Here is a 26,761-nt window from a genome sequence, read left to right as displayed (position 1 = left end):
CTCCTGACCCCTCTGCAGGCACCCATTGACGTCCTGGAGGCTTCAACAACCAAGACCAAGTGGTTCTAGCCTTCCCCCGGTTCATCTTGGGCTAGTCCAGGGTGCTCATGGGTCAGATCTGTCCAGCCTCTGGGCTGTGCCTCATGACAACGCTTTTCTTCCCCTGATCTACTCTCACCTGACCCTGAGCTCGTATTTTAGCACTACGGTCAGGAGGGCTCGAGATCAGCACCACGGAGAGCTCCCACGGAGGCCGGCTTGAGAAGGGGTGGCCGTGAGCGTGAGAAGGGGAGGCAAGAGCGGCGCCCTGGCCTGGGACAGAGAAGTAAGAGGAACAGACTCGGCAAGGGGCAACACGAACATGCCGAGGAAGACAGAAACAGACAGAGATAACTCAGGCAAAGGCGCAGAGATGAGTCGAGAGGCCCCTGGGGAACACCCGGGCTTAGACTTCACGGTCGGTCCCGTTGGCCGGCAGGGCTCGCTACCCCCCAGTGACCTCACCCTCTATGGCCTTGGGACAGTTATGGGCTGAGGCCCTTGGGAAGGCCCACCACACCATGCCCTCCAATGCCTGGATTGGAGTGGGGAGGTCTCCGAAGCTTTCCACTCCAACTCTGGGAAGCATAGTTGGCTTGGCCTCAGAGTAGGAACACTGGAGGGGGAGTGGTGAAAATCGCTTTGGCTGCCCCCCTCTCCAACTACCAGCTAATCGTTCCTATAAATACAGCCCAGCCTGGTCTGGCTTATTAATCCTGACGATGAGGGAGAGGACCGCTAGGAAGCTAGCAGGGTTCCCTGGGGAGGCTCTGCTTCGGAAGGGGGAGCGATATATACATGTAAATGTTTTTCTGAAGAGGCATCTCCCGTGAGGTTGAGTCTCCTCAGTGCAAATGTCACTCTGTAAGAACGTATCTCTTGGGATGTGGGGTCTTGTGGGTGGGGACAATTTCCCATAAAGAATATGGCTTTTATGGGGTCTTTCATTGGGGGTACACTCAATAGGCTCCCCACGTGGAATGTCACACATGGGGATCTTTCTCTGCGGAGTTATGTCTTCTTTGGAGAGTAGGCTTTTGACTGGAAGCATCACGTCTCAGAGACTGTTTTAGGAATGATTTTCAGGGTGAGAGGAGAGTTCCTGATTGGAGAGGGCCTCCCCGTCGAGACTACCTCCCTGTGGGAATGTGTCTCTGAGGGGGTCACTGGAGGGGGTGTGTGTCTGCACAGGGAATATATCTTAGAGAGAATATCTCCCCTGGCGTGTTTCTTGGGTTAGGATTCTACCCAGGATCATGTCTCTCCCCTGGCGTGTCTCTTCTTAAAGGGGTCTCACTGTAGTTTGGCTTCCCTGGGGGTACCTGGAGGCTCCTCCCCCCGCCTGTCCCCTCCCCCCATCGCGGGCAGCCTTGGCCGAGGCCAAGCTCGGGTGCCCAGACGCAGTGACGGCGCCGGGTCCGCCCCACTTCGCTCCGCCCCCGCCACCCCCCCTCAGCCGCCGCCGCCGCCGCGGTCCCCGCAGCTTCTCCCTCCCTCCCTCCTCCCTCCTCCCGCCGCCACCGCTGCCGCCACCTCCCACCTCCCTCCCCCGGGCCGAAGGCGCTGCCGCCGCCGCCATGGACGATTCGGGCCTGATTCGTCGCCGGAGGATGCAGGTACGCGGCGGCCCCGGCCTCGGGTGGAGGGTAAGAGGTTGTCACCCTGGGGCGGGGCCGGGCAGGAGGCGGGAGAACTTACGCCAGGGTCGGCCCAGGCACCCCCTCGCAAGGCTTCGGGACGCTACCGGCGGGGAAGACGGTGGCCACGCGTCCCGCCGCGCTGGGGACCCCGCCCCTCAGGCGCCGCCCGGAGATCCAGGGATCTGACAGAGGGGATGTAGCCTAGCGCTCCCCCTCGAGGATAGCCCGAGGGGCTCCTGGCCTGCCAGAGAGGAAGGGGGCTGGTATGAGGTCTTTGCCCTGGCTCCCGGCCAGGCTGAAGGGGCGCAGAGCAAAGTTATTGCCCCAGGGCTCGCGCCCCTCGGGGCTGTCGGCGCCGCAGCAGCGGTAAACATGTTTCTGCCGCAGCCTCGCCCCTCACAACCCCAGGAGTCCCGTTCTGAAGCATGAAGACCCCCTGCGACCTCCACGCACCTGCTCGGCCACCAGGATTCTTCCTACTGCCCTAATTGGACAGTCACCTAGACAGCCTCCCTCCTCACTCTTCATTCCACCCCCCTCCACTACAACACTCCCCCCCCCGGCCCCACTCCGAGATCCTCAAGTCCAGCCCAGCTTGTAGGTGGGCGGAAGCGATTTTTAGCTCCTTGCAGCCTTAGAAGATGTTGGTCTCCATGCTGCGCAGGCGTGAGAGGCATGGGTCCACTGCACAGAGTGGGATACTGAGGTTTGTTGTGGAGCGTGGGAAAGGCGGGGACAAATCCAGGCGTCAGGAACTCCCACCTCCTAGATGGGTGGGAATTCTGAAGCCGAGAAGAGTTGTCTTCTGCCTGCAGCATGCACTTTTAAGGGTTAATACGAGGGTTGGCTGTTGCCACCAAACTGACCCCTGAGAGGAAATTGATCAAAGCTTCACTCTGGGTCCTGCCTGGCAACTGGTTCTTCTATGCTTCCTTGAAGCTCAGTGCCGAACTAGGTAATCTGGAGGCGTTTATATAAAGCCTAGAGTGGGCCCGGTCTCAGGCTACATCCCTAGTCTGGAGCTTGGGAAGAGAAGGAAAGGATTCAAACCCTCACCCAGGGCCTCGTCCAGAAATTTCAGACAGCAGAAAGGACTTCCCAGGCATATGGATGATGCTGGAGCCAGACCTGAGGTGGAAAGCTAATTTGCTTTTAACCAGAGCCCTGATGAGCTCTTCAGGTCTTCCTTGGTTTCTCCCCCTTCCCAGGGCTGGGTTAGGAGAATGGGTTCTGATAAAAGGGAGAGAGCTGCGACAAGGCCAGAGCAAGTGCTGAAGCCAGATTGGGTCCGCGCCGTCGGGTCCACAGAAGAGGGCGGAAAGGGGCGGAGCCTGCATGGGGTGTGTCCCCGCCCCCCTGGCCGACGCCGACTCCCATTGGCTCAGCGCCACGCGGGACTTCGGCCTCCAGCTCAAGACCCCGCCCCTAGCCTCAGATCCTCCCACTCACCACCCATCCTTCCCCAGGTTTCTTCTAGGCCGAGCTACCCCTCCAAAGTCCTGCCCAAACCTCTTCCCTTTTGACAGGGTTAACCACTTCGCTGCCTGCTTAGAGTGTCACACACTGGTGCAACTCCTTAGGAGCTGTCCCAAAACCATGGAGCGCCCAAGGGTACCCTGTGTGCAGTTGGGATCTTAGAACAACCTAAGTTCGAATGCCCTGTCTAGAGGGCCGTCCATTAATCCTGAGGAGAGGCAGAATCCGTTGGGCAAAGCGGCTCTGCACCTGGGATGGAGGAGGTGTCTGTTTACACTGACGCCAAGGATCTAAATCCTCTACTGCTCCACATCGACCTTTTCTTCGACCCTAGAATGTTTAGGGACTTTAGCGGATGGGGCTAGATTCAAGGACTTTTCTAGATGGCACTTAAGGGTCCCCCTGGGGCTCACCTTTGGAGGCCTAGTGTACCCAAGTCTGGAGTACCGGGCTCCGTGGCCAGAAAATCCAGTTTTACTTTTGATTGGGCTATTGCCGTCGCCTAGCCTAGCCGGCTGGTCCGAGGGGGCGGCTCATTCTAGCGGATCCTGCAAAGACAGAGGGAAAACCTGGCATGGATTTCTGGTCACCCAGGCTCAGGAGGGCAGGGTTGCCATCTGGACAGCGTGCCCTTTGACCCCGACCATGTCCTCTGTTCATGGGAGTGTGGAGTCCCTTTAGCCTATCTTCTGTCATGCAGGATGCCCATCCACAATAACTCCTGTTCCTAGGACCTTGTTAGTCACCATTCATCGCCTCACAGAATCCTCTAGAAAGCGTGGACTATTGGAAGGTCATTTGTCAAGGTTATAAATGGCAAAGCTGAGATTCGAACCTGGGGCTTTCTGCTATAAGAGATCCTAGAAAGAACCTAGAACATTCCTCATTTCTCCTTTGTTGGAGTCCCCACCAAAGGGCTTTTGAAACCCTCACCTGAATCTTTCCACCAGCAGCCCTACCCAATCTCTTTTATTCGCCTTAGCCTGTGGACACAGAACTGGCTGGAAGGTGATGCCCCCTCTCCCTAGTGCTCTCAGAAAAGGGTCCAGACTTCTGCTTCCCTTCTTGAAATACTAGTCCCAAAGGGGCAGGAATTTTTGTCTCATTCACAGCTGTGTCCCCCATGCCTTGCACAGGACTTGTCGTACAGTAAGTGCTCAAGAAATATTTTTCAAATAAAGACTCCTGTTTCATTTGCAAAAACACACTGAGAGGCCAACTCAGGAGTCCTATATGGGGCCCTGTGCTGGTCTCTGGGGGCTGGGAGAGGAATCACTCACTCTGGTACCCTCTTCCCCTAGGAGCCCAGCCCTCAGCTCATGACCAAGGGTGCAGATGACGATGAGGATGAGGATGAGGGGCATGTCCCACACCATATCTGCCCCTCCAGGGGGCTGACAGGACTCTGGGCAGTGGCTGCTGGTCCCTGCTGACCTCTATCCTTTTGCTCCTTTGCCTTCCAGAAGGATTTGCCCCTGCCCCGGAAAAGCAGCAGGTGAGCCCTGGGGAGAGATGGGCCCGACTCGCCACCCCTTCTCCAGCCCGGGTGGGGGCGCCAGGCGCGCGCGCGGGCGGGGCCTCGCGCGTTGGTGAGCAGCAGCGCCCCCTCCTGGTGGCCGGCAGTCGCAGGCCCTCCCCTCCCCCGCCCTCCCCTGCCCGCTGCGGCTCCAGCCTCCGCCCCGCGCGCTTGCTCCCCGCGCCGCCGCCGCTGCCGCACCTGCCATCATGTCGCCGCCGCCGGGTCATGTCTGACTCTCTCTGGACCGCGCTTTCCAATTTCTCGATGCCCTCCTTCCCTGGCGGCAGTATGTTCCGTCGCACCAAGAGGTAGAACCCCGATCCCTCAGACCCTGACCTGGCCCTCCCCCTAAAGCCACCCTCCGGCCGCTGCCGCAGGGCGGGGCCCGGGATGCTGCACCCTGTCCAGCTGCGCCAGAGGTGCTCGTGCTGCGCCTTCCTGCCAGGGATGGGGCTGAATGGGGGGCAATGTGGGCTGAAGCTGGGGGGGGACCGCACGTTAGAAAGGACCTCCGCCGGGGGGAGGGGGCTGCGCCCTGTGGGGGATTGCAGCGCCTTTGTCTGCTGGCGCTGTGGACTCCGGTAGCCCGGTGAGGGTAAGGGAAGACGGGGAGGGTGGGGGGCTTAGCACCCTAAGAACAATAGCCGCAGCCTGGCCTCCCCCCACCCCCATGCCTCGTGCTCTGGCCGCGCGAATATGCTCAGTCACTGCGACGAGGGGTGAAGGGAACGGAGGGGCTGGAGGATCTCTCTTTGGAAGCTGGGCTCCTGAGGGGCAGAATGAAAGGGGGGCTTTTATCATAGCAAACCCCCCCCCAAGAACACAGCCTCAAACGAAAAATAGTGACACACAGCGTCACGCAGGACATGATGTCACACACATATACACACAACAGCCCTAGTAGCCCAGATACACCAGAGAGTCACCATGCATACCTAGCCATATGGTGACCACAGATCAGAGGCACGCACACACAGGGGCACTCTCAGCATCACACAGACAAGTAAACCCACAGGCACAGTGTAGTGTACACCCAGTAAGATGTCACTTGCATGGTGATCCACACACATAATTATGCCATTTGAGATGCACGGAGACACATGTGTGGCAATGACATCCATGCAATGTCACAACATGATATCGCCTAAGTATGTCACATGCTATGTCACACGGAGGACAGAATAACAGACAAAAAGAACCTTGCAGAGTTGGAGAGACAATATCACACGTTTTTACACATTTTTATCGATGTCACACATGGTGGCATGCTCAGGCCACCATGTCACAGGGTGTTAAATTCACACCCAGTAGATGCCACTTGTAGGTACATATGGTGAATGTCACACTCAGACACAAGGACAGTTTCTCTTACAGATTCAGGATGCTGTGCAAAGACATAGACACATGTAGCAGAAATCATGCATCTGCGTACTTTACAGTGCACAGTGGCACATCTAGTCATGGACAAGTTCTGTTACATTGTGTCATATAGACACACAAAGCCACAGGCCATGTCACACAAGATAAACCCAAGAACTGTCACACATGATGTCACAGTAGGATGCTCCCAGTGCTGAACTCACACTCTAGGTGCCACACCTGAATACACACAGCGAAGGTTACACACACACCCAAAAACACAGACATTCGGTATCTCCAGTGGTATCACACGGACCTATCACTTCATGACCGATACACTGTGTCGTAGGCGATCACACGTGATCCACAGCAGGACCCTCAGACATACATGTCCACATACGCATCTCCTCTCATACACAGTTCTCTGAGGAGTCCTTTGGGGGCACATCCAAGCACACACAAATGGGAGAATGGTGGGGATCTGAGATGGGAGGTCAGCAGGTTGGGCCCACAAACTCACTGGGCTATGGCCGGATCCAGACCCCTGCCTCGCCTTCCCGCAGCTGCCGCACCAGTAACCGGAAAAGCCTCATTCTGACCAGCACTTCGCCCACGCTGCCGCGACCTCACTCCCCACTGCCAGGACACCTGGGTGAGACAGGTGGTGGGTTTGTGGGCCAAGCCAGAGGAGGCGTGGCCACAGGCGAGGGGTGTGTCCATGCCACCGGAAGGTTTGTCTGGATGGACAGAACCCAGACTGGACAAGAGGCGGGGCCATCTTTGTGTTGGCCTGGCCAGTCCGCAGAGGGACGGGCATATGTGGGCGGAGGTCCAGGAGGAGCTTGATTGGAAAGGGGATGGGGCGGAAAGGAGGAGCCATATCTGAGGGGCGGGGCCATCCCAGAAGAAGGCGGAATCGGCCTGGAGAGAGGTTGGGCTGATTCGGTAACCAAACACTTTGAGAGGCGGGGCCACAGCCAAGGGGGCGTGGCCCACTCATACATGGATGGGGCTAGAATAAAGAGGGGACAAACTGCTGTTTGGAACTCGCTTTGAGAATCAGGAGGCCTGATGGGATTGCTTCCTACCCCAGGCCTAAAGATCTCCCTCTTTCCACCACAGGTAGCAGTCCCCTGGACAGCCCCCGCAACTTCTCCCCCAACGCCCCAGCCCACTTTTCCTTTGCATCCTCCCGAAGGTGAGTCCCTCTCCCCAGGGCCCCAGAAATCTGGCCATAACCTCCCCACCCACCGTCTGAGCCGCCATCTGTTCCCCTCCTAATTGCACCTGAGTCAGGGCTTGAGGGTCCCGCACGCAGAATGCCCCAACGTCCTGGCGGGAACAGGCTCCCAGCCTTAGGGGCGGGAACTATAAGAAGGCGGGGCCAATCGCCTATTCAGAATCAGGGACTGGGCGGGGCTTCTTTTGCTGCTGAGCGAAAGCGCTTGCGCTCTGCGCCCAGGCTATCTTAGTCTCTCAAGCCTACCTCTCCAGGCCAGGCGTTTCCATAGCAACAGGACGGAAGCGGGGATGAGGTGCGCAAGCGCCGACTGCTTGATGCCCATCGAAGGGCTTGGTTTCTTCGACGTGAGGGAGGGCGCCTACGGCTATTTCTTGAGGGCCCAAGAGGAAGAATCTCGTTTCCCACTGGGGGTCTCTGTGCATTTCTGGAGTGTCCCTAAGATGAAACTTTCTGAGGGCCTTTGGCAAAATTTGAGGAGGCAGAGAGATTCCTTGAATGTTTTTTGGAAAAATTCTGAGAGTTGCCAGGGTGTTTGGGCAGGTCTCTTTCTCTTTGAACTTCATTCTAAAAACGTTGTCTGAAAACTGCTATATTTTGGGAGCTGGGCTATGGGGTGAACTACACCCCGTCTTTATTCTTGGAGTTGAGTTGGGGACGCAGGCTAGACAACTGCAAAGTCTGGTGAAAGCTGTGGTGTGGGAGTCACAGGAGACTGTGGGGCAGAGGACGTCTCCCTTGGGAGAGTAGGGGTAGGCACCTTCGACTATGGAATTCAGTTGAGGGCAGTAGGGAGCCAGAAAAGGGCTCCAAGACTGGGCTGAATGTGGTCACCTACATGGAGGGTGAGTTGGGAATCGGGTAGGCTGAACGAGGGCATTGCCTGGAGAGAGAAGTCAAGCGCGGGGGAATGTGTGTCCATGTGAGTGTGCAATCTGTGTGCTGATGTGGATGTTTGTGAGTTTGTGAGGTCAGTATGTGAGACAGCCTGGGCCTGCACGTGTTTACGGATGTGAACCATCAGCCTGTGAGAGTGAACGTGTGTGGCTGTGTACCTGTAGGGTTGTAAATGTGTGTGAATATGTGAGGAAGCATGTCCCTCCACGTGTGTGGCCATGTGAGTGTGTAATTTGTGTGGGAGCATGAATGAGGGTGCGGCTGCGAGAGATTTTGAATGTGTGACTGTGTGCGTGAGGGTGTCATCAATGTGTGTCACGTGAATGTGACAGTCTAGATTGTGTGAGGGAGTGTGTGTGGGGGGGTCAGAGTGATAGTACCAGGTCTCTGTAAGTACATCTGTCTATATGTGAGTGTACGTCTGTTTTTGCGTGTATGATTGTGTGTTAGCCTAGAAACGTGTGATATTTGAGTCCTTGTATAGGACAGTGAATGCGTATGTCTGTGTTGAGACATGTGGTGTGAATGTGTGTGACTGTTAGTGTGTGAACTCAACCGCACTAGTAACAGTCATACTAGTGGATGTGGCCATGAGAGTGATTGTGTCTGTGGGGGTGTGTGCCAGTGTGTGTGTGTGTGTGTGTGTGTGTCTGAGAAAGAGACTTTTCTTCTCTGAAAAGACCCAAATGGTCTTCCTCTGAGAATTTTCTCATGAGAGGTTCTCTAGGAGATGTCTTTTGGGATCCCTCTGGGATGACTTCCTGGGGTGGGCTTTTCACTTTGGGGGCTTGCTTGGCATGAGGATGACGGGAAAGGAGGATCACAGGAAGGGGCAGAGGAGACTGATCTTTGCTCCAGGTCCTGGGTGCCCAGCTGGAAGACTTCCTCTTTACCTCCTTGACTCTGAGGGCCTTCAGGAATCTCAGAGCACAGATATACTCCCCAGCCCTGGCCATGGCCAGTGGCTTCTCTCACACCCTGAGGATTGGGGGGACTGGTGGGGCCTGGCGGCCTTTGAGCACATCGGCTGGGTTCCAGGGCGGATGGACGTCGTTGGTCTCTGGCTTCACTCCCTTCGTCTGGCTATGGCACCAACACACCCAGCTCCACCGTCTCGGTGAGTGTGGCAGGCGGGGCTGGTGGGTGGCCTAAATGAGACCTTTGGATTTCTCTTATTTTCCAAGGGTGTCACCTGTCCACCTGTTAGTGAGTTACAATCCCCTCCAAGGTCTGGCTCTCCACCTATGACATATCTTCCTGGGGGAGGGGGGAGTCCTACTCACCTTGGACTTATTTTACAGATAATGACATTAAGGCTAAGCCATTTGCCCAAGTGTCTGCAGCCGGCCAGGCCTAGGCCACATCCTTCACTCAGAGCCCATTTCCTCATCCACTGCAATATCCAAAGTCTCTATCTCCATCTGCCACCCCCCTTCTACCTGTCTCCCTGGTTAGCTCATCCATACATCAGTATGATGTTCAGCAGACATTTATCATGTGACTGTTATGTGGTGGGTGGGCTCTACAAACTGGGCCAGAGTCCAAGGAGTCACAAAGCCCTCATGAGAGGAGACAGATCTGTAAGAAGACATTTACAACACAGGGTGCTGGAGTGGTTGGAGCTGTGATGGGGGCAGCATAAGGCAAGGTAATAGCAGAGGGGAGGCACCTGACTCAGCTGGAGGGAGGTCAAGGAAGATTTCCTGGAAGAGGCATCATAGAAGCCAACACAAAAGATCAGCAGGAGCTTGGTAGGTGGAAGAAGGGAGGGAAGGGTGTTTTAGGAAGGGGAACAGCATGTGCAAACTCCCAGAGGCAGCAGAGAACTTTCCGTATTTGGAAAGTTGAAAATAGCCTGTGTGGCTGGAGCTTTGGGTTGGAAGTAGAGGAAAGGAGGTAGGCAGGCAGCAGCCCTGATCATGTGAGGGCTTCTTGGCCAGGGCAGTGAGGTAGATTTTATTTGAAATGCAGTGGGAAGCATAGAGAGATTTTTTTTTTTGCCTTTTATTAAAATCTCAGTATGAACTACTTGAAATTATGATTCTGTAGGTCATAGATTATGTGCACTGAAAAGGTTATTTTACATTTTTTAAAAGTGGAGGTATTGGGGATTGAACTTAGGACCTCATGCATGCTAAGCACAGGCTCTACCACTGAGCTATCCCTCCACTCCACTTTTTTTTGCATTTATTCCATCTTTTAAAAAATATTATTTTAATAGATAATGATGAGACAGAGAGTTTTAAGCAGAGGAGTGAGTGATGTCATGTTTAAAAAGATTATTCTGCCTGAAGAATCAGGCAGATGTCCTTGTGTTTCTCCACTGATGTCTGTGGGTCTGTGTTTGCCCCAACTGCATACCAGGCCATGACCAGGGACCAAGCAGAACCAAGTCTCTGCCCTGGAGGAGCAGATACCAATAACAAATAAGTAAAACAGAGGTAGTAAGTCAGGAGCTAAGTACAGCAAGAAGTAACAAGATGTGGCAGGGAGAAGGAATGATGGGTGTCTGTATTCAGAGGAAACCTCCTGAGGGGTGACATTTAAGCAAAGACTTGAATGAGGAGTGATCCATAGTAGATGTTCTCCAGGCACAGGGAACAGTCAGTGCAAAGGCCCTGAGGCAGGAGTGTGGCTTATTCAAGGACATTCAAGGAGGCCTGTGCAGGTGGAACAGAGCAAGTGAGGGGGCCAGTGGGAGGAGTGTTGGCAAGGAGACAGGATCAGGTCTTGCAAGACCTTGTGGGCTGTGAGGAAGACTTAGGCATTCACCATGAGTAAGGTGGGAGCCATGGAGGGTTCTGACCAGAGGGGGCCTATGACTTGACTCAGGTTTTAAGCGGCTCTCTTGAGCCACATCTGTCTGTGTCACTGTTCTCATCCTTGTCTATCCCTGAGCACCCCCCCTCATTTGTCGCCAGGAATCCCAAGCTGGGCCTTGGGATCCAAATCATAAGTCAAGTCCTGATTCTGGCCTTGCTCAGTGGCCTGTCAGACGCGGGGGTCCCAGCCCATGGTCCCAAGCAGTGGGGGGACCGCGGTGGCTCTGACCCCGGCCCCGCCCCTCCCCCCAGTCTTCCTGCTCCTCCCAGGAGCGCCTGCACCAGCTGCCCTATCAACCCACCGTGGACGAGCTCCACTTCCTCTCCAAACACTTCGGCAGCACGGAGAGCATCACGGACGAGGATGGTGGCCGCCGCTCCCCTGCCGTGCGGCCTCGCTCGCGGAGCCTCAGGTGGGTCTGCACCCCCCTCCCACTCCAAGCTGGCACTGCGAGACCCCCGTCCCCGTGAATAAACAACTTGCAACATGATGGGTGAGGACGTCTGCTGCCAGTTCGGAGGTTGGGGGTTGGACAGGATGGGTTTCTCTCTCCGCAGCCCCGGGCGCTCCCCCTCCTCCTACGACAACGAGATAGTGATGATGAACCATGTCTACAAGGAGAGGTTCCCCAAGGTGAGGAGGGGCCGGGGGCGGCCGTAGGGAAGTCGGGCGGCCGGAGCCCTCACTCGCCTTAGCTCCGCGCGCCCCCTGGTGGCCGGCGCCGGGCAGCACAGGCTCTTGGAGACCGCAGCCTCCCCGCTCAGCCCCGCGCCGGCATCCCCGCCCTGCCTCCGTCCCTCTTGCAGGCCACGGCGCAGATGGAAGAGAAGCTGCGAGACTTCGCCCGCGCCTACGAACCTGACAGCGTGCTGCCGCTGGCCGACGGAGTACTCAGCTTCATCCACCATCAGATCATCGAGCTGGCCCGGGACTGCCTGACCAAGTCCCGCGACGGCCTCATCACCACTGTCTACTTCTACGAATTGCAGGAAAATCTGGAGAAGTTGCTGCAGGACGTAAGTGCACAGACAGGCTCTATCTCAGTCTCTACACCCCCAAATCAGGCCCTGTGCCTCCATCCCTTCCTTCACCCCACATTCATTCGGGGGGTTGCCTACCATGTGACAAGCGGCTAGTGTGGCGCTGAAGATTGAAGGGTGGAGGGGAAAGACTCTAGGTCTGATGGAGGAAGCAGGAATTTAACCTCCCTCACCTCCTTCAGGTCTTTACTTCTCAGGTGGTGTCAGGGCTGGGACGAGGATGTGGCATGTGATTTTTTTTTTTTTTCCTTCAGAACAGTAATTATTGAAAAAGTTGAAAAAGTAGGTATGTTAAAATTTAACATTATTTTAAGCTTAAATATTTTATTTATAATTAAACCAAAATTTGTTATAATCTACTGGTTTTAATGGAAACAAACTCATCCATAATAATATCTTCATTGAAACTATTAATCATTTTAAAAACATAAAAACACATAGAGATTGTTCCACACTTTTCCTTTTGATTCAAGCTCCAATATGGCTTGGCACAGCCCTTTTGGATTCTGCTCTTATTTAAATTTTGCTATTTTGCTTATCATGGATTTTTTTGGCATTGATTTTGATTTTTTCCAAGTACTGCATTAAAATATTAGTTATTTTGAAGACTGAGGCTTTTGGTGCCCAAGGTGACTGCCTCATTTGCCTCCCTGTTGTCTCAACCCTGATGGGCATGATAGATAAATTAATATGTGGACTGTTTGGTAGAAAACAGGAGCACCATAATTATACAATGGAATATTACTCAGCCATAAAAAAGAATGAAATAATAACATTTGGGGTAACATGGATGGACCTAGAGATTATCATACTAAGAGAAGTAAGTCAGACAAAGAAAGATAAATATCATATGATATCACTTATATGTGGAATCTGAAAAAAAATAATACAAACAAACTTATTTACAAAACAGAAACAGACTCAGATTCACAGACCTAGAAAACAAACTTACGGTTACCAAAGGAGAAGGGGGTTAGGGATAAATAAGGAGTATGGGATTAACAGATACACATTCCTATACATATAAAATAGATAAATAACAAGGACCTACTGTATGGAACAGGGAACTATATTCAATATCTTGTAATAATCCATAATGAAAAAGAATCTGAAAAAGAATATGTATGTATAACTGAACCACTTTGCTGTATACCTGAAACTAACACAACATTGTAAATAAACTATACTTTAATTAAAAAGAAAGAAAGAAAGAAGAAAACAGGAGCATGAGAGTAGAGTAATGGTGATTGATGGTGCTGCCAGGAGATGGGGTCTGATTTTGAATTGGGGAAATCAGGGTAGGCCTCCATGAGGAGGTGACAGCTGAGCTGAGACCTGAAGGAGGAGGAGTAGGAAGCCAACCAGGGACCTGAGGAGAGAGACTTCCAGGTAGGGGGATTTTTAACTAGTCCTGGATTATAGGGTGGTTTTGAAGATGAATTGAATGAGTGAAGATTTTAGGACAGTGTTTGCTGTAATAACAATAATGATTATTTTTACCATGTGGCCTGGGCCTCAGTTTTCTCACCTGTAAAATGGAAAAAAAAGCAGCAAAGATGTCAATTCCGGTGGCATCGGGAAAGGTGCCTGTGAACCCCACCCACACTCTGACCCCTGCCCCAGGCCTATGAACGCTCCGAAAGCCAGGAGGTGGCCTTCGTCACTCAGCTGGTGAAGAAGCTGCTCATTATCATCTCCCGCCCAGCAAGGCTGCTGGAGTGCTTGGTGAGGGGGCTGGGCATGGGCATGGGGTGGGGATGGAAGGTGTGAGAGGGTAAGGATGGGGGCGGCGGCTGAATGTGGCCCCTCAGAATTCGCCTTGAGCCCACCCCCCACCCCTCCTCCCTGCCTCAGGAATTCAACCCTGAGGAGTTCTACCACTTGCTGGAGGCAGCCGAGGGCCATGCTAAGGAGGGCCACCTTGTCAAGACGGACATCCCCCGCTACATCATCCGCCAGCTGGGCCTCACCCGTGACCCCTTTCCAGGTGCTGGCTGGTGGGTGCAGGGGACTGTAGGTGAACTGGCTGGGACGCCAGCCTCTGCTCACTCTCATTCCCTTCCTAGATGTGGTGCACCTGGAGGAACAGGACAGTGGCGGCTCTAACACACCTGAGCAGGACGAGCTCTCTGAGGTAAGGCCAGGTGGCTCAGCAGACAACAGGCTGATTGTGGCCCGACTGATAGGTGCTCACCTCCTGGCTGTTTGCCCTCAGTCTGGGTGGCTCGCTTGGTCCCCATTTTGAGCCTCAGTTTCCCCATCTGTAAAATGGGTTAATAATGGCTCTTTCTCCATAGGCTTTTTTCTTTTCCTGGTAAAATACATGCAACCATAATACCTACACAGTAAACATACCATTTAAACAAATTTTAAATGAACAATTCATTGGCATTTAGTACATTCACAATGTTGTGCAGCCATTACCTCTGTTGAGTTCCTGAACATTTTCATCATCCCAAAAGGAAAACTTGGACCCATTAAGCAGTTATTCCCCATTCCCCCATCCCCCTCAGCCCCTGGCAACCACTGATCTGTTTTCTCTCTCTATGGATTTGCTGATTCTGGATATTTCATATCAATGGAATCATTCACTCTGTGGCCTTTGGTGTCTGACATAATGTTTGTAAAGTTTATCCCTGTTGTAGCATGAATCGGTACTTCATTCCTTTTCACGACTGAATAATACATGTCATTTTGTTTATCCATTGTTCATCGATGGACATTTTGGTTGTTTCCATCTTTTAGTTATTGTGTGAATAGTGCTGCTATGAACATTTGTGTATGAGTACTTGTTTGAACAACTGTTTCAGTTCTTTTAGGTACCTACCTAGGAATTGCTGGGTCACATAGTAATTCTATGTTTAATTTCTTGAGGAACTCTGCAGGGAGTTTTGACTGGGTTGAATGTCTCTGGGTTAACTGCTCAGTGTAGTGAAAATGACTATAATCCCACTCTGAGGCCAACCACACTTTGGTAGATGTTTCACGTATCTAGTGGAGATTGCCTGTCCATGATGGTTGTACATGTGTTTTCTCTGAATTGCCTAGTATTTTTCAAAAACTTGTGGCAAAATATAGAAATCAGAAGATTTTGTCTTAAAATCTGGGTTTGTGCCTCTTTTGAAAAATCAGAAGTTCTGACAACATGGGGGTGGAACCAGCTGGCATTGAGTGGAGGCTGACCTATGATTCGGGGTACCTATACCCCAGTCATCCATGGCCCTCACCTGGTATGCCTGGCCCCTGAAGGCATTTGAGTTTGCAACCTTTGTTTCAAACTTTGTCTGTGAATTCACACTCATATACACACACATCTGTCCTTTATATGTATATACATATATATATTTTTTTAATCTCATTATACATGCCATTTGTTTAATTTTTTGAATAGGTAATGGAATGACATCACTCAAAAGTTTAAAACTGTAAAAAGGTATTTAATCTTTAATTGTTGTTTGTAGGATCCTATGTAATTCCATTCAATCAAACTTGTTTATTGAGTGATTCAAATCTTCCATCTTCCTATTCATTTTTTTTTTTTGCCAGATCAATCTAATAGTTTCTGAGAGAGATGTGTTAAATCCTTGTTTGAGTAATTTCTCTTTGTAATTTTGTCAATGTTTGTGTCAGACTTTTGGGAGCTACATTCTTAGGAGCATAGAAGTTCAGCATTTTTATATCTCATAGATCTCTTTGTGTAATATTTATGTAACAAATCTCTTGTCCCTAAGAAAAATGATCATTTTTTAAAAAGGTATACAGCAAAAAATCTTATGTCCACTCTTGTCCCCCATAGGCATATAACCTCCAAATATGATTATATCCCCCCTTTTTATGCAAAAGCATACAGTATATATTGTCCTTTGTTTTTTTTTTCCCAGTTAATAAAATACTTTGAAGAACTTGTCTGAATAAGTATACAGAGATAGTCCTCATTAAAAAAAAAAAAGTGGTACAATATTCCTTTATACAGATATCCCTCATGTGTTTATTTAACCAATTTCCTATATATAGATTATTTCCAATCTTGCAGTCAGCAAGACAGTACATATATAATTTTTCACATGTGCAAACATATCTGTAGCATGAATTCAAAAGTGAAATAACTGGATCAAAGGAAACATGCATTTGTAACTCTGATATACACCAAAGTACCTTTCATAGGGGCTGTACCAGCAAGGTATAAAAGTATCTGTTTCCCCAAAGCCTTGCCCACAGAATGTGTCAGCTTTTTGAAAAAAAAAAATTTTTTTTTGGCCAATCTGCTAGGTGAAAAATGGTATCTTCGGTAGTTTTAGTGTGCCTTTCTGTCATTATATGTGAGGTTCCGCATCTTTTCACATAATTAAGAGGTCTAACTCTAGTTCACGTATCTTGCGTATTCTTTCTCTTTAATTGTTAGGTTTTTTTGTTGTTGATTTCTGGGAGCTCTTTATATATGAGGGTGATTAGCCATTTTGTAGGTTTGTTTTCTAATGGACAGAAGTTAGTTATATGGCTTCAGAGTCAGACAGTCTTGGGTTCAAGTCCTGACTTTGTTACTCCCTCACTGTGGCACTGGGATGAAGGACCTACCCACCCCTTCTGTGCCTCAGTTTCCCTATGTGTTAAATGGAATAACAAGAGTCCCAATCTCACGATGATGATGGGGTGATCTCCATCTTTTCCCTGCAGGGCCGCAGTGCCAAGGCTAAGAAACCACCTGGGGAGAATGACTTTGAGACCATCAAGCTCATAAGCAATGGTGCCTACGGGTGAGCCACCCGGGGCTCTGGCGGGGGGAGGGTGGCGGAGGCCGGGTGTCTCGGAGGTGATGGCCGGTCCTCGCTCTCTCCCCCTGCAGCGCGGTCTACCTGGTGCGGCACCGGGACACGAGGCAGCGTTTCGCGATGAAGAAGATCAACAAGCAGAACCTGATCTTGCGTAACCAGATCCAGCAGGCCTTTGTGGAGCGCGACATCCTCACCTTTGCTGAGAACCCATTTGTGGTCGGAATGTTCTGCTCCTTTGAGACCCGTCGCCACCTCTGCATGGTCATGGAATATGTGGAAGGTGTGGCTGCCTGCAGGGCTGCAAGGAAGATGAGGGAATGCACACTGGTCAGGGCTGCTGGGTGGCCTCCTGGGCCCCAGTGACCATATTGACTATCCACCTGTATGTTTATCCACCCATTTATCCATCCAGTCATTGATTATTCATTCCATCTGTTTATTTCTATGCAGCCATCTATTTATCTGTTTTCATTTCTCTCAGTATAGGTACATCCATCCAATTATCTATCCATCCAACCATCCATCCTTCCATTCACCTATTCATTTTCTGATCCATCTGTTTTTCTATGTGCCATTTTTCCATTCTTCCATCCATCTATCCATTTGATTACCCATCTGTTTGTCCATCCATAGATCTGTTTACCCATTATACATATATTTTTAAAAATTAATAGACTTCATTTTTGGTCTATAGCAGTTTTAGGTTTATAGGAAAATTGACTGGAAAGTACAGAGAGTTCCCGCTTACCCCCTAGTTTCCCCTTTTATTTACATCTTGTATTATTGTGGTACATTTGTTACAATTGAGGAACCAATATTGACACATTATTATTAACTAAAGTCCATAGTTAATGTTAGGGTTCTATCTTTGTGCTGTACATCTATGTTCCATCCATCCATCTTTTTCTATATCTATCCTTCATTCATCCATCTATTTATACACCTACCTACTTGCCATCCATCTATTCACCAATACCTACTTATTTATTAATCCATCATCTATCCTTCCATCTTTCCATCCATCCACTTATCACCCTTGTTTATTCATTCATTCAAACCTCTCTTCTAGCACCTATCTCACTTTAGCTAGCTAGCTGCCTAACTCCATCTATTTATCCACAGTTCATCCATGAGTTTATCCATCTATTTGCCATCCATCCATTCATCTAACCACCAACGTATATGTTTTTCATCTGTTTATCTATCCACCACGGTTATATTTACCCAAATATCAATCCATCCATTGTCCAAATACACATGTACTATGGTTATTAGGACACACACATGATCTCACAGGGCTACAGCTGTGCCACCTCCAAGCCTTTGTTGACCATCCAGTCACTCAACAAATGTCCCTTCATCACCTCCTTGATACCTTGATACTGTGCTAGGCACTAGTGGCACAATGGAGATCCAGACAGACACACCTTTCCCTCATGGAGGTAACATTCTAGTTTGTGTGGACAGACAATAAACAAGAAAAACAAGCCAAAAGAGATAGGGTTGTTTCATATAGTGAGGATGGCAACAAGGACCATAAGGCTCAAGGAGGCCATGGGCACAAGGGCATTTTATTCTTAGTGTAAGTGTAAATCAGGATTACCTGAGACCATATTCAGATTCTTGGGACCATACTCAGAGAGTAAGATTCATCAGTTTCTGACAGTTAGCTAAATCTGGCTCAAGGAAAAAAAAAAAAAAGAAAAAAGGAAAGGAAATTTATTGACTTGTGACCAAAAAATGTCACCTTCAGGAATGGCTGCATCTAGGTGCTCAAATTATGTCAATAGGAATCTCTTCATCTCTTGGCTCTGCTCTCCCATCTGTGGACTTCCCTCTAAACAAGCCCTGATATAGTGAGGTTCCCATCCAACAGATCTCAGTTTACATTCTACAGGAGGGAACAGTCATTGGAGCAACATGGGTTACATGCTGACCCAGCTGCTAAATCTGGAAGGAAATCTGACTCTTGTAAGAAAAAGGAGAAATGCACACTGGGGCAGACTAAAATATGAATGATGCTTATAGTAAATCTGGTGGGGGCAAGGAATCTATATTTTAAGGCCCCAGGCCCTCAAGGGTCAGATTCCAGATTGAGGGCCATGCTCCCAAACTCAGTAGATAAGCAGGCATTTTCAGTCCTGACCAAACTTTATCTCTACCATCAATTCCCTGCATGACCCAACGTTTCTCTGAGTTCCAATTGCCTCCTGTGTAAAATCGGCTGATTAGGCTGACTTTGGAGGATGGTAAGAGGGCAAGAAAAGTCTGGTAGAAGGCACTCCCTATGCAAATTCCCCATGCAACCTGGGGAGAGGGAGGCCCCTCTCTGAGCCTCAGTCTTCCTTGGCTGTACAATGGGGGCAATGTGAGAGGAGGACTTGGTGTTCTGGTGCCTGTGGAGTGCTCAGCTTTGGGCCAGGGGTTCCTCCCTCTTCACGTGGGCCTATTCCTTCACCCCCAGGGGGGGACTGTGCTACCCTGCTGAAGAACATTGGGGCGCTGCCTGTGGAGATGGCCCGTATGTACTTTGCTGAGACAGTGCTGGCCCTTGAGTACTTGCACAACTATGGCATCGTGCACCGCGACCTCAAGCCTGACAAGTGAGCCTTGACCTTTTCCATCTCTCCTTCCTTGCCCCTTGGGAGGCCCTGGCATGGAAGGGCCAGGAGTGAAGTGGATGGTTTGGCTTCTAAGACCTTGGGTCATGCCTGCAGCCTCCTTATCACCTCCATGGGGCACATCAAGCTCACGGATTTCGGCCTCTCCAAGATGGGGCTTATGAGTCTGACCACCAACCTATATGAAGGCCACATAGAGAAGGATGCCCGGGAGTTCCTGGATAAACAGGTGTGTGTGCGGGAGTGGGGGTCACCGCGGGTGGAGTGACCTGGCAGGACTGTGGGGCCCAGGTCCTGGTGGGGGGCGCTGCTTCCCTGGGAGGCCCCTTCTGCGGCCAGGGCGTGGGTTGACGGCCTGCCCCCAGGTGTGTGGGACCCCAGAGTACATCGCACCCGAGGTCATCCTACGCCAGGGCTACGGCAAGCCAGTGGACTGGTGGGCCATGGGCATCATTCTCTATGAGTTCCTGGTTGGCTGCGTGCCCTTCTTCGGAGACACACCTGAAGAGCTCTTTGGACAGGTCATCAGTGGTGCGTGCCTCCGCGGTGGGCAGTCTGGGGGCACGGGACGTGGGCTGTCCCATGGCCTCGTGGACTCCAAAAGCGAACCCTAGCCCCACCTTGCTCTGCAGACGACATCCTGTGGCCCGAGGGGGATGAAGCCCTGCCCGCGGATGCCCAGAACCTGATATCTAGCCTCCTGCAGACCAACCCCCTGGTCCGGCTAGGGGCAGGTAAGGGGTCAGCTGTGCAGAGAAGCTGAGAGCTGGGGGGGCCGTTGTCATTGTTGAAGAGCAAGGCTCCCAGCGCTGTGGCCCTGGGGCAGAAAACGAGTCGGGGGCTGTGCTGCTGGGCTGGCCATAGCTGTCGCTAGAATTCCCTCCTTGAACCTCTCCATCCCTTCCTCCCCAGGCGGTGCCTTTGAGGTGAAGCAGCACAGTTTCTTTCGAGACCTAGATTGGACAGGGCTGCTGAGGCAAAAGGCCGAGTTCATCCCCCACCTGGAGTCCGAGGATGACACCAGCTATTTCGACAGTGAGTGAGGACAGAGGGTGGGATCCTGTGGTGCGGTGCCCTTGGATATGGCCTGGGCTGGGACCCAGGTGGGTAGGAGACCAGCCTCCTAGACGAGAGGAGAGGGCTGAGGTCGGGAGGGTCTTGGTTCGGCATAGAGGCGGGGCTGAGTCTGAGATAAAGCTAAGGAACGAGTTTGCGGTAGGCGTGGGGCCTGGCCTGGGGTGAGTTCTAAAACTGGGCGTGGGCCTGGGTTAGGAGGCGGTGCTAGGACCCAGAATGAAGCAAGAGCTTAGGCTGGCGGAGGCGGAGCCGAGGTGAAGAGCTCCTTGGGTGGGATCTGTGGGTGTGGCCTCTGTGGGGGCGGGGCTAGACAGAGCCTCAGAGAAGGGGGCAGGGACCCGGCGTGGGGGCGGGGCGTGAATCAGATTGGAGAATGGGGCAAGGGCGTGGCAGGGCCTGCAGGATCTGGCTCCCGCGGAGTGTGATTTCAGGAGTGGACCCGTGCCCGCGGTCACGGCCCACACCTCCACCCCAGCCCGCTCAGACAGGTATCACCACGTGAACTCTTATGATGAGGAAGACACGACGGAGGAGGAACCTGTGGAGATCCGCCAGTTTTCCTCCTGCTCCCCGCGCTTCAGCAAGGTGGGCCAAGGTGGGGCTGGGGTAGGGTGAGACCCTGGGAGGGCGGAGCCTGTGTTGAGGTAGCCAATAGAGGTGTGCCTGGAGAGGGCAGGAGCTGAGGCTGTGGGGAGCAGGGTCGTAAGCCTAAGGTCTCAGACTGGGGAAGTTACTGAGGGGATGGGGATCTGGAAGTGATGAAGACTGGTGGGGAGGCAGCATGGGGGTCTTGGTACTGGCCTTTGGCATTGGTGGAATCTAATAGGAACCTGGACAGTTGTGGAAAGGACCCACAGTGGGGCGGGGCTAAGTCTTGGATGGGGATGGAAAGAATGAGCAGCGGGGGCGGGGCATGGGTGTGGCAAGGCTGGGCAAGATCTCCTTGAGGAGCAGCATGTAGGGGTATGCAGGACCTAACTTGGGCGAGGGTACACGTAATTGGGTGGGCCTGGGGAGGCTGGGAAGGAAGGAGAGTACATTCTTTAGGGCATAGTTAAGGCAGGATCTAGAATAGATTGGAGCCTAATTTTATGGGATAGGGCCTAACCTGAGGAATTGCAGATGGTCGGGGTCAGCCCAGAATTGGGCAGGGCTTCACTGGGGCCGAGCGTACTTTGGCCGGTCCAGCAGCGGGGAAGTTGATTGGTTCAGGACCGAAGGAGGGATCTGGGGGCCCGGCTTGCCTCCCACCACCACGCACCCATCCTTGCAGGTGTATAGTAGTATGGAGCAGCTGTCGCAGCATGAGCCCAAGACCCCCGTGGCGGCAGCGGGGGTCAGCAAACGGGAGCCAAGCGCCAAGGGGCCAGAGGAGAAGGTGTCGGGCAAGCGGGAGGGCCTAGGCGGCCTGACCCTGCGAGAGAAGACCTGGAGAGGGGGCTCCCCGGAGATGTGAGCAGGAGCCGGGCTGGGTTTGGGGGCGGGACCCGACGGGGAGTAACTCCTCTGACCACGCCCCCTTTGCTCAGCAAGCGCTTCTCGGCGTCCGAGGCCAGCTTCCTGGAGGGGGAGGCCAGTCCCCCGCTGGGAGCGCGCCGCCGTTTCTCGGCCTTGCTGGAGCCCAGCCGCTTCAGTGCCCCTCAAGAGGACGAGGATGAGGCCCGGCTGCGCAGGCCTCCCCGGCCCAGCTCCGATCCCCCAGGCTCGCTGGATGCACGGGCCCCTAAAGAGGCAGCTCAAGGGGATGGCACCCCCAGCACCGGGGACCCTGAGGCCAGTGAGTGCCCCCTCCTGCCATCTTTCCCAATTCCTCAGTGTCCGTAAGTGAGCGTTCAATGAGCCTGGTACTGCTTCTGCAAGTTCTCATGTACTCTTAACCCTCCAACCTGGGAGTCTCAGCATGAGGAACGCCATATTCCATGCTCAGTCAACAAATGTATTTGAGCACTTCTCTGTGTCAGGAGCTGTTTCAGATGCAAATGTTATCTGCTCTCATGAAACTCACAATTCAGCCAGGGAGAGAAGTAGGAAGAGCATTCCAGGCAGAAGGAACAGCATGCAAGAAACTTGTGACCTTGGAATGACCCCTAACTCACCTGCTCTGTTGCAGCTGACCTCCCACGCCCAGGCGACCTCTGCCCAACCTCGAAGGATGGGGACCCAGCAGGCCCAAGAGCCACCAATGACCTGGTTCTGCGCCGGGCGCGGCACCAGCAGCTGTCTGGGGACCCCACGGTAGAGAAGCGGCCTTCTAGAACAGGGGGCAAAGTTATCAAGTCAGCCTCGGCCACTGCCTTGTCTGTCATGATCCCTGCAGGTGAAGCTGGGCCCCACCTGGCAGGGGAGGGGCTGCCCCCATTTGTGCCAAGTGCATTTTTCTGGTCCACTGTGATTGGCTCTGGGATTCTGAGTTGGGAGGAAGGAGGAGAAGACACAGGGAAAGCTGTGTCTGTTGGCCCTGAGCTTTGACCATGGGCCTGTGTCTGCAGTGGACCCTCATGGAAGCTCACCCCTGGCCAGCCCCATGTCCCCACGATCTCTGTCCTCCAACCCGTCCTCACGGGACTCTTCACCCAGCCGGGACTACTCACCGGCTGTCAGTGGGCTCCGCTCCCCCATCACCATCCAACGCTCGGGCAAGAAGTATGGCTTCACACTGCGTGCCATCCGTGTCTACATGGGTGACTCGGATGTCTACAGTGTACACCACATTGTCTGGGTGAGCACTTACGGGTGGAGTCTGTGTTCCACGGTGGGGGTATGGAGAGAGAATGCTCCCCAGGGATTAGGGACATCTCAGACTCTGGAACCAGGCAGCCTGGACGAGACTCCTCTGTGACCCCGCCTCTGTCACTTTCCTCTCTGAGCCTCAATTTCTTCATTTGTAAACTGGGGAGAATAATTGTTATTTCATAAGGTGTTACGAAGATTACCATGCATGCACAGCTGGGTGTCCAGCACATAAACTTAGGGAACTTTCCTTGTTACCCATCCTGTTAATCCTACCCCTGTGGGGTGTCCTGTTCCCAGCACGTGGAGGAGGGGGGCCCAGCCCAGGAGGCAGGGCTCTGTGCCGGAGACCTCATCACCCATGTGAACGGGGAGGCTGTGCATGGCATGGTGCATCCTGAGGTCGTCGAGTTGATCCTTAAGGTGACTCCATGGGAGAGAGTGAACTGGGCAGGGGTGGGGGGTGGGGGCGAAGGGTAGGGGAGAGCCCAGGGAGCTAGAGCAGCTTCCAGTGGAGAACTTTGCCCCTTTCATCCCCCAGAGTGGCAACAAAGTGGCCGTGACCACAACGCCGTTCGAAAATACCTCCATCCGCATTGGCCCTGCCCGGCGCAGCAGCTACAAGGCCAAAATGGCTCGGAGGAACAAGCGGCCCTCTACCAAGGAGGGCCAGGAGAGGTGAGTGGAGACAAATGCAGTGGGCAGGCCGCTGGAACACTCCAGTTTTTTAGCATTGGTCAGAGCTTATGTGGGAGAGGAACAGGTGAGGACAGAAGAAGGGACAAGCACAGGAGAGGTGGTTGTGCACAGGAAAGATGGCCGGGGTCACCAACTGAAGAACAACAAGAAGATGGGGCAGAGTATAGCTCAGTGGTAGAGTGCATGCTTAGCATGTAAGAGATCCTGAGTTCGGTCTCCAGTACCTCTATTAAACAAACAAACAAGCAAACAAACCTATTTTCTCTCCCCTCCAAAAAAAAAAAGAAAAGAAAAGAAAAACCCAAGAGGACAGAGGAGGGGCTGGGAAAGTGGGAGGAGCCAGGAAAGGAAAATGTGCCTAGCTTCTTGGCTTGGGGGAAAAGCATTTGTGGGTGTGTGTTGAGCAGAGCCAGCAGATTAAGCAGACTAACAGGGTTCTGTCCTGGAGATGATTCTGCCTTGCTGGATGTATTTAGAGGACTGAGTGGGGCTGAGAGAAGAGATTTGGTATCTGGGAAGAGCATGCCAGGCAAGACTGGGCCAGTAGAAACAATTTCTTCCCTTCTAGGTAGGAGGAGCTAGGAGAGGTGGGTGGGCCAGGACAGTTTTCTGTTTTGATTAGTGGGTTTGGCCTGGACAAGGAGAGCATGGGGGTTTGAGTGAGACCAGCCAGGCTGAGTCCAGTGAATTTCTTTCTGCCCTGACTGGTGGGTTTAGCTGGAGGGGAAGGGGCTAGACATGTGGGCGGGGCCAGAAAAGGTTGGCTCTGTTTTGAATGGTGTTTCTAGCTTGGACTTGGAGGGGTCAGAAAGGAATGGGTGAAGCCTGAGGTGGGAGGAGCCATGAGGGATGTAGTCAAGGTTAGTTCTTTCAGTCTTGATAGGTGGATTGTAGCTGTAGAGGGAAGGGCCTAAAGGGTGGGCGGTCCCGGGAGGGCAAGGTGCCTAGAGGCCCTGAAGTGGGAGGAGCAGGAAGTTCTGGAGTCTGGTCAAGGGTCCAGGGTCTGCTGCTTGTCTCCCAGCAAGAAGCGCAGCTCCCTCTTTCGCAAGATCACGAAGCAGTCGAACCTGCTGCACACTAGCCGCTCGCTGTCGTCATTGAACCGCTCGCTGTCGTCCAGCGACAGCCTCCCGGGTTCGCCCACCCACGGGCTGCCGGCGCGCTCACCCACCCACAGCTACCGCTCCACGCCTGACTCCGCCTACCTAGGTACGCCCTGCGCCTGCGCGGGGCCTAGCGGCTTGCAGTGGCGGGGCGGTGCCCTGGTGGTGCCCGCTGCGCTCGACACGCTCTTGCCTGCCCGCAGGTGCCTCATCCCAGAGTAGCTCTCCAGCCTCGAGCACACCCAACTCTCCGGCGTCTTCGGCGTCGCACCACATCCGGCCCAGCACGCTGCACGGCCTGTCGCCGAAGCTGCACCGCCAGTACCGATCGGCGCGCTGCAAATCGGCTGGCAACATCCCGCTGTCGCCGCTGGCGCACACGCCGTCCCCAACGCAGGGGTCGCCGCCGCCGCTGCCAGGCCACACGGTGGGCAGCTCGCACACGACGCAGAGCTTCCCGGCCAAGCTGCATTCGTCGCCACCGGTGGTGCGCCCGCGCCCCAAGAGTGCCGAGCCCCCGCGCTCACCGCTCCTCAAACGCGTGCAGTCGGCAGAGAAGCTGGGAGCCTCGCTGGGCGCTGACAAGAAGGGCGCGCTGCGCAAACACAGCCTGGAGGTGGGCCACCCGGATTTCCGCAAGGACTTCCACGGCGAGCTGGCGCTGCATAGCCTCGCCGAGTCGGACGGCGAGACGCCCCCTACCGAGGGTCCTGGCGCGTCCCGGCAGGTCGCTGTCCGCCGCTTGGGCCGCCAGGAGTCGCCCCTGAGCCTGGGCGCGGACCCAATGCTGCCCGAGGGCGCCCCCAGGCCACTGGCGTCGAGTAAGGAGAAGGAGTCCCCGGGTGGCACCGAGGCCTGCACCCCGCCCCGCCCGACGACCTCCGGGGGCAGGACCCTGGAGCGGGATGCCAGTGGCACACGACATCAGAGCGTGCAGACAGAGGATGGTGCAGGTGGGGCAGCCAGGGCCGTGGCCAAGGCCGCGCTGAGCCCAGTGCAGGAACACGAGACCAGCCGGCGCAGCAGCTCCGGCGAAGCAGGCACGCCCCCGGTGCCCATTGTCGTAGAGCCCGTGAGGCCTGGGGCCAAGGCTGAGGCGTCCCAGCCCCTGGGCTTGGACTCCAAAGGGTTACAGGAATCTACACCCCTGGCGCCTCCCGCACCTGAGGCCCTCCGGGGCCGAGAGCGCTGGGTGCTGGAGGTAGTGGAAGAGCGGACCACGCTGAGCGGGCCTCGTTCCAAATCTGCCTCTCCCAAGCTCTCCCCAGAGCCCCAGACCCCCTCCCAAGCCCCAACAAAGAATGTGCCCAGCAGTTCAGGGCCCCCAGCCCCACCCACTTCCCTCCTGGTCCCGACCACCAAGCCTGAGGTGGGGCTGACCTCCCTGTGCCCTGCTGAAGCTGCGCCCCCAGCAGGCCTAACCAAAAAAGGGGCACCCTGCCCCATGCCCCCAGGCCCATAGCAGAGGGAGCCACTGGCTCTCCGCTGTACAGCTGCCTGTATACATATGTACACATATAAATAAAGTATGTCCGTGCTGTGTTAGCATTCTGGAGCTTGCCTCTCCTCCCCTGGTAATGCGCAACATCATATTTCCACCCCCTTGCCTCTACGCTTGTTGAGAGACAGAACTCCAGTCCTGGTTATCATAAAAATGGGAGATGAGTCTTGGGTGGACCCTTCCTTGGTCCCACCTGTCTCACCTGTGCTCCAGCTACCCCCACAC

General features: G+C 53.5%; 1 protein-coding gene and 1 long non-coding RNA gene across 4 annotated transcripts; one reads left to right on the top strand and one right to left on the bottom strand.

The window, feature by feature from the left end:
• The first annotated feature begins 1,597 nt into the window (after window positions 1-1,597).
• On the top strand, window positions 1,598-26,580 carry MAST1 (microtubule associated serine/threonine kinase 1). 3 transcript variants are annotated; one of them, XM_032465507.1, is made up of 27 exons: window positions 1,598-1,655; window positions 4,619-4,650; window positions 6,597-6,685; window positions 7,156-7,231; window positions 9,209-9,287; window positions 11,245-11,405; window positions 11,551-11,626; window positions 11,800-12,009; window positions 13,657-13,758; window positions 13,888-14,020; window positions 14,100-14,167; window positions 16,708-16,787; window positions 16,877-17,085; window positions 19,270-19,408; window positions 19,523-19,655; window positions 19,792-19,957; window positions 20,059-20,160; window positions 20,339-20,461; window positions 20,979-21,088; window positions 21,777-21,955; window positions 22,033-22,280; window positions 22,614-22,820; window positions 22,993-23,222; window positions 23,534-23,656; window positions 23,775-23,911; window positions 24,954-25,141; window positions 25,239-26,580. In XM_032465507.1, exons 1-27 carry the CDS (start codon window positions 1,617-1,619, stop codon window positions 26,495-26,497), a joined length of 4,698 nt encoding a protein of 1,565 aa, XP_032321398.1. In that variant the 5' UTR covers window positions 1,598-1,616; the 3' UTR covers window positions 26,498-26,580. The 3 variants fall into 3 exon arrangements, with proteins under 3 accessions (XP_032321398.1, XP_032321397.1, XP_032321396.1); XM_032465506.1 differs by lacking the exons at window positions 1,598-1,655; window positions 4,619-4,650 and adding an exon at window positions 4,798-4,982; XM_032465505.1 differs by lacking the exons at window positions 1,598-1,655; window positions 4,619-4,650 and having other exon boundaries at window positions 6,443-6,685.
• On the bottom strand, window positions 17,004-25,277 carry LOC116659033. The gene is made up of 5 exons (XR_004314305.1): window positions 25,138-25,277; window positions 23,235-23,392; window positions 22,600-22,754; window positions 18,409-18,481; window positions 17,004-17,103 (listed from the first exon to the last, which is right to left on the bottom strand). It is a non-coding gene; the product is annotated as an uncharacterized LOC116659033 (long non-coding RNA).
• Window positions 26,581-26,761: the final 181 nt, after the last annotated feature.

The sequence above is a fragment of the Camelus ferus genome, chromosome 22 (genome assembly GCF_009834535.1).
Source record: "Camelus ferus isolate YT-003-E chromosome 22, BCGSAC_Cfer_1.0, whole genome shotgun sequence".
Taxonomy (NCBI): domain Eukaryota; kingdom Metazoa; phylum Chordata; class Mammalia; order Artiodactyla; family Camelidae; genus Camelus; species Camelus ferus.
The sequence above is the reverse complement of the archived record's forward strand: the minus strand, read 5'-3'. Positions and strand labels throughout refer to the sequence as shown.

Excerpts from the sequence above, each read along its gene's own strand:
- MAST1 (XM_032465505.1), top strand. The coding sequence starts at position 6,496 with ATGGGAGAATGGTGGGGATCTGAGATGGGAGGTCAGCAGGTTGGGCCC. Across the intron at positions 14,168-16,707 it reads AGCAGGACGAGCTCTCTGAG|GGCCGCAGTGCCAAGGCTAA; the intron begins GTAAGGCCAGGT and ends TTTTCCCTGCAG. Across the intron at positions 23,912-24,953 it reads ACCAAGGAGGGCCAGGAGAG|CAAGAAGCGCAGCTCCCTCT; the intron begins GTGAGTGGAGAC and ends CTTGTCTCCCAG.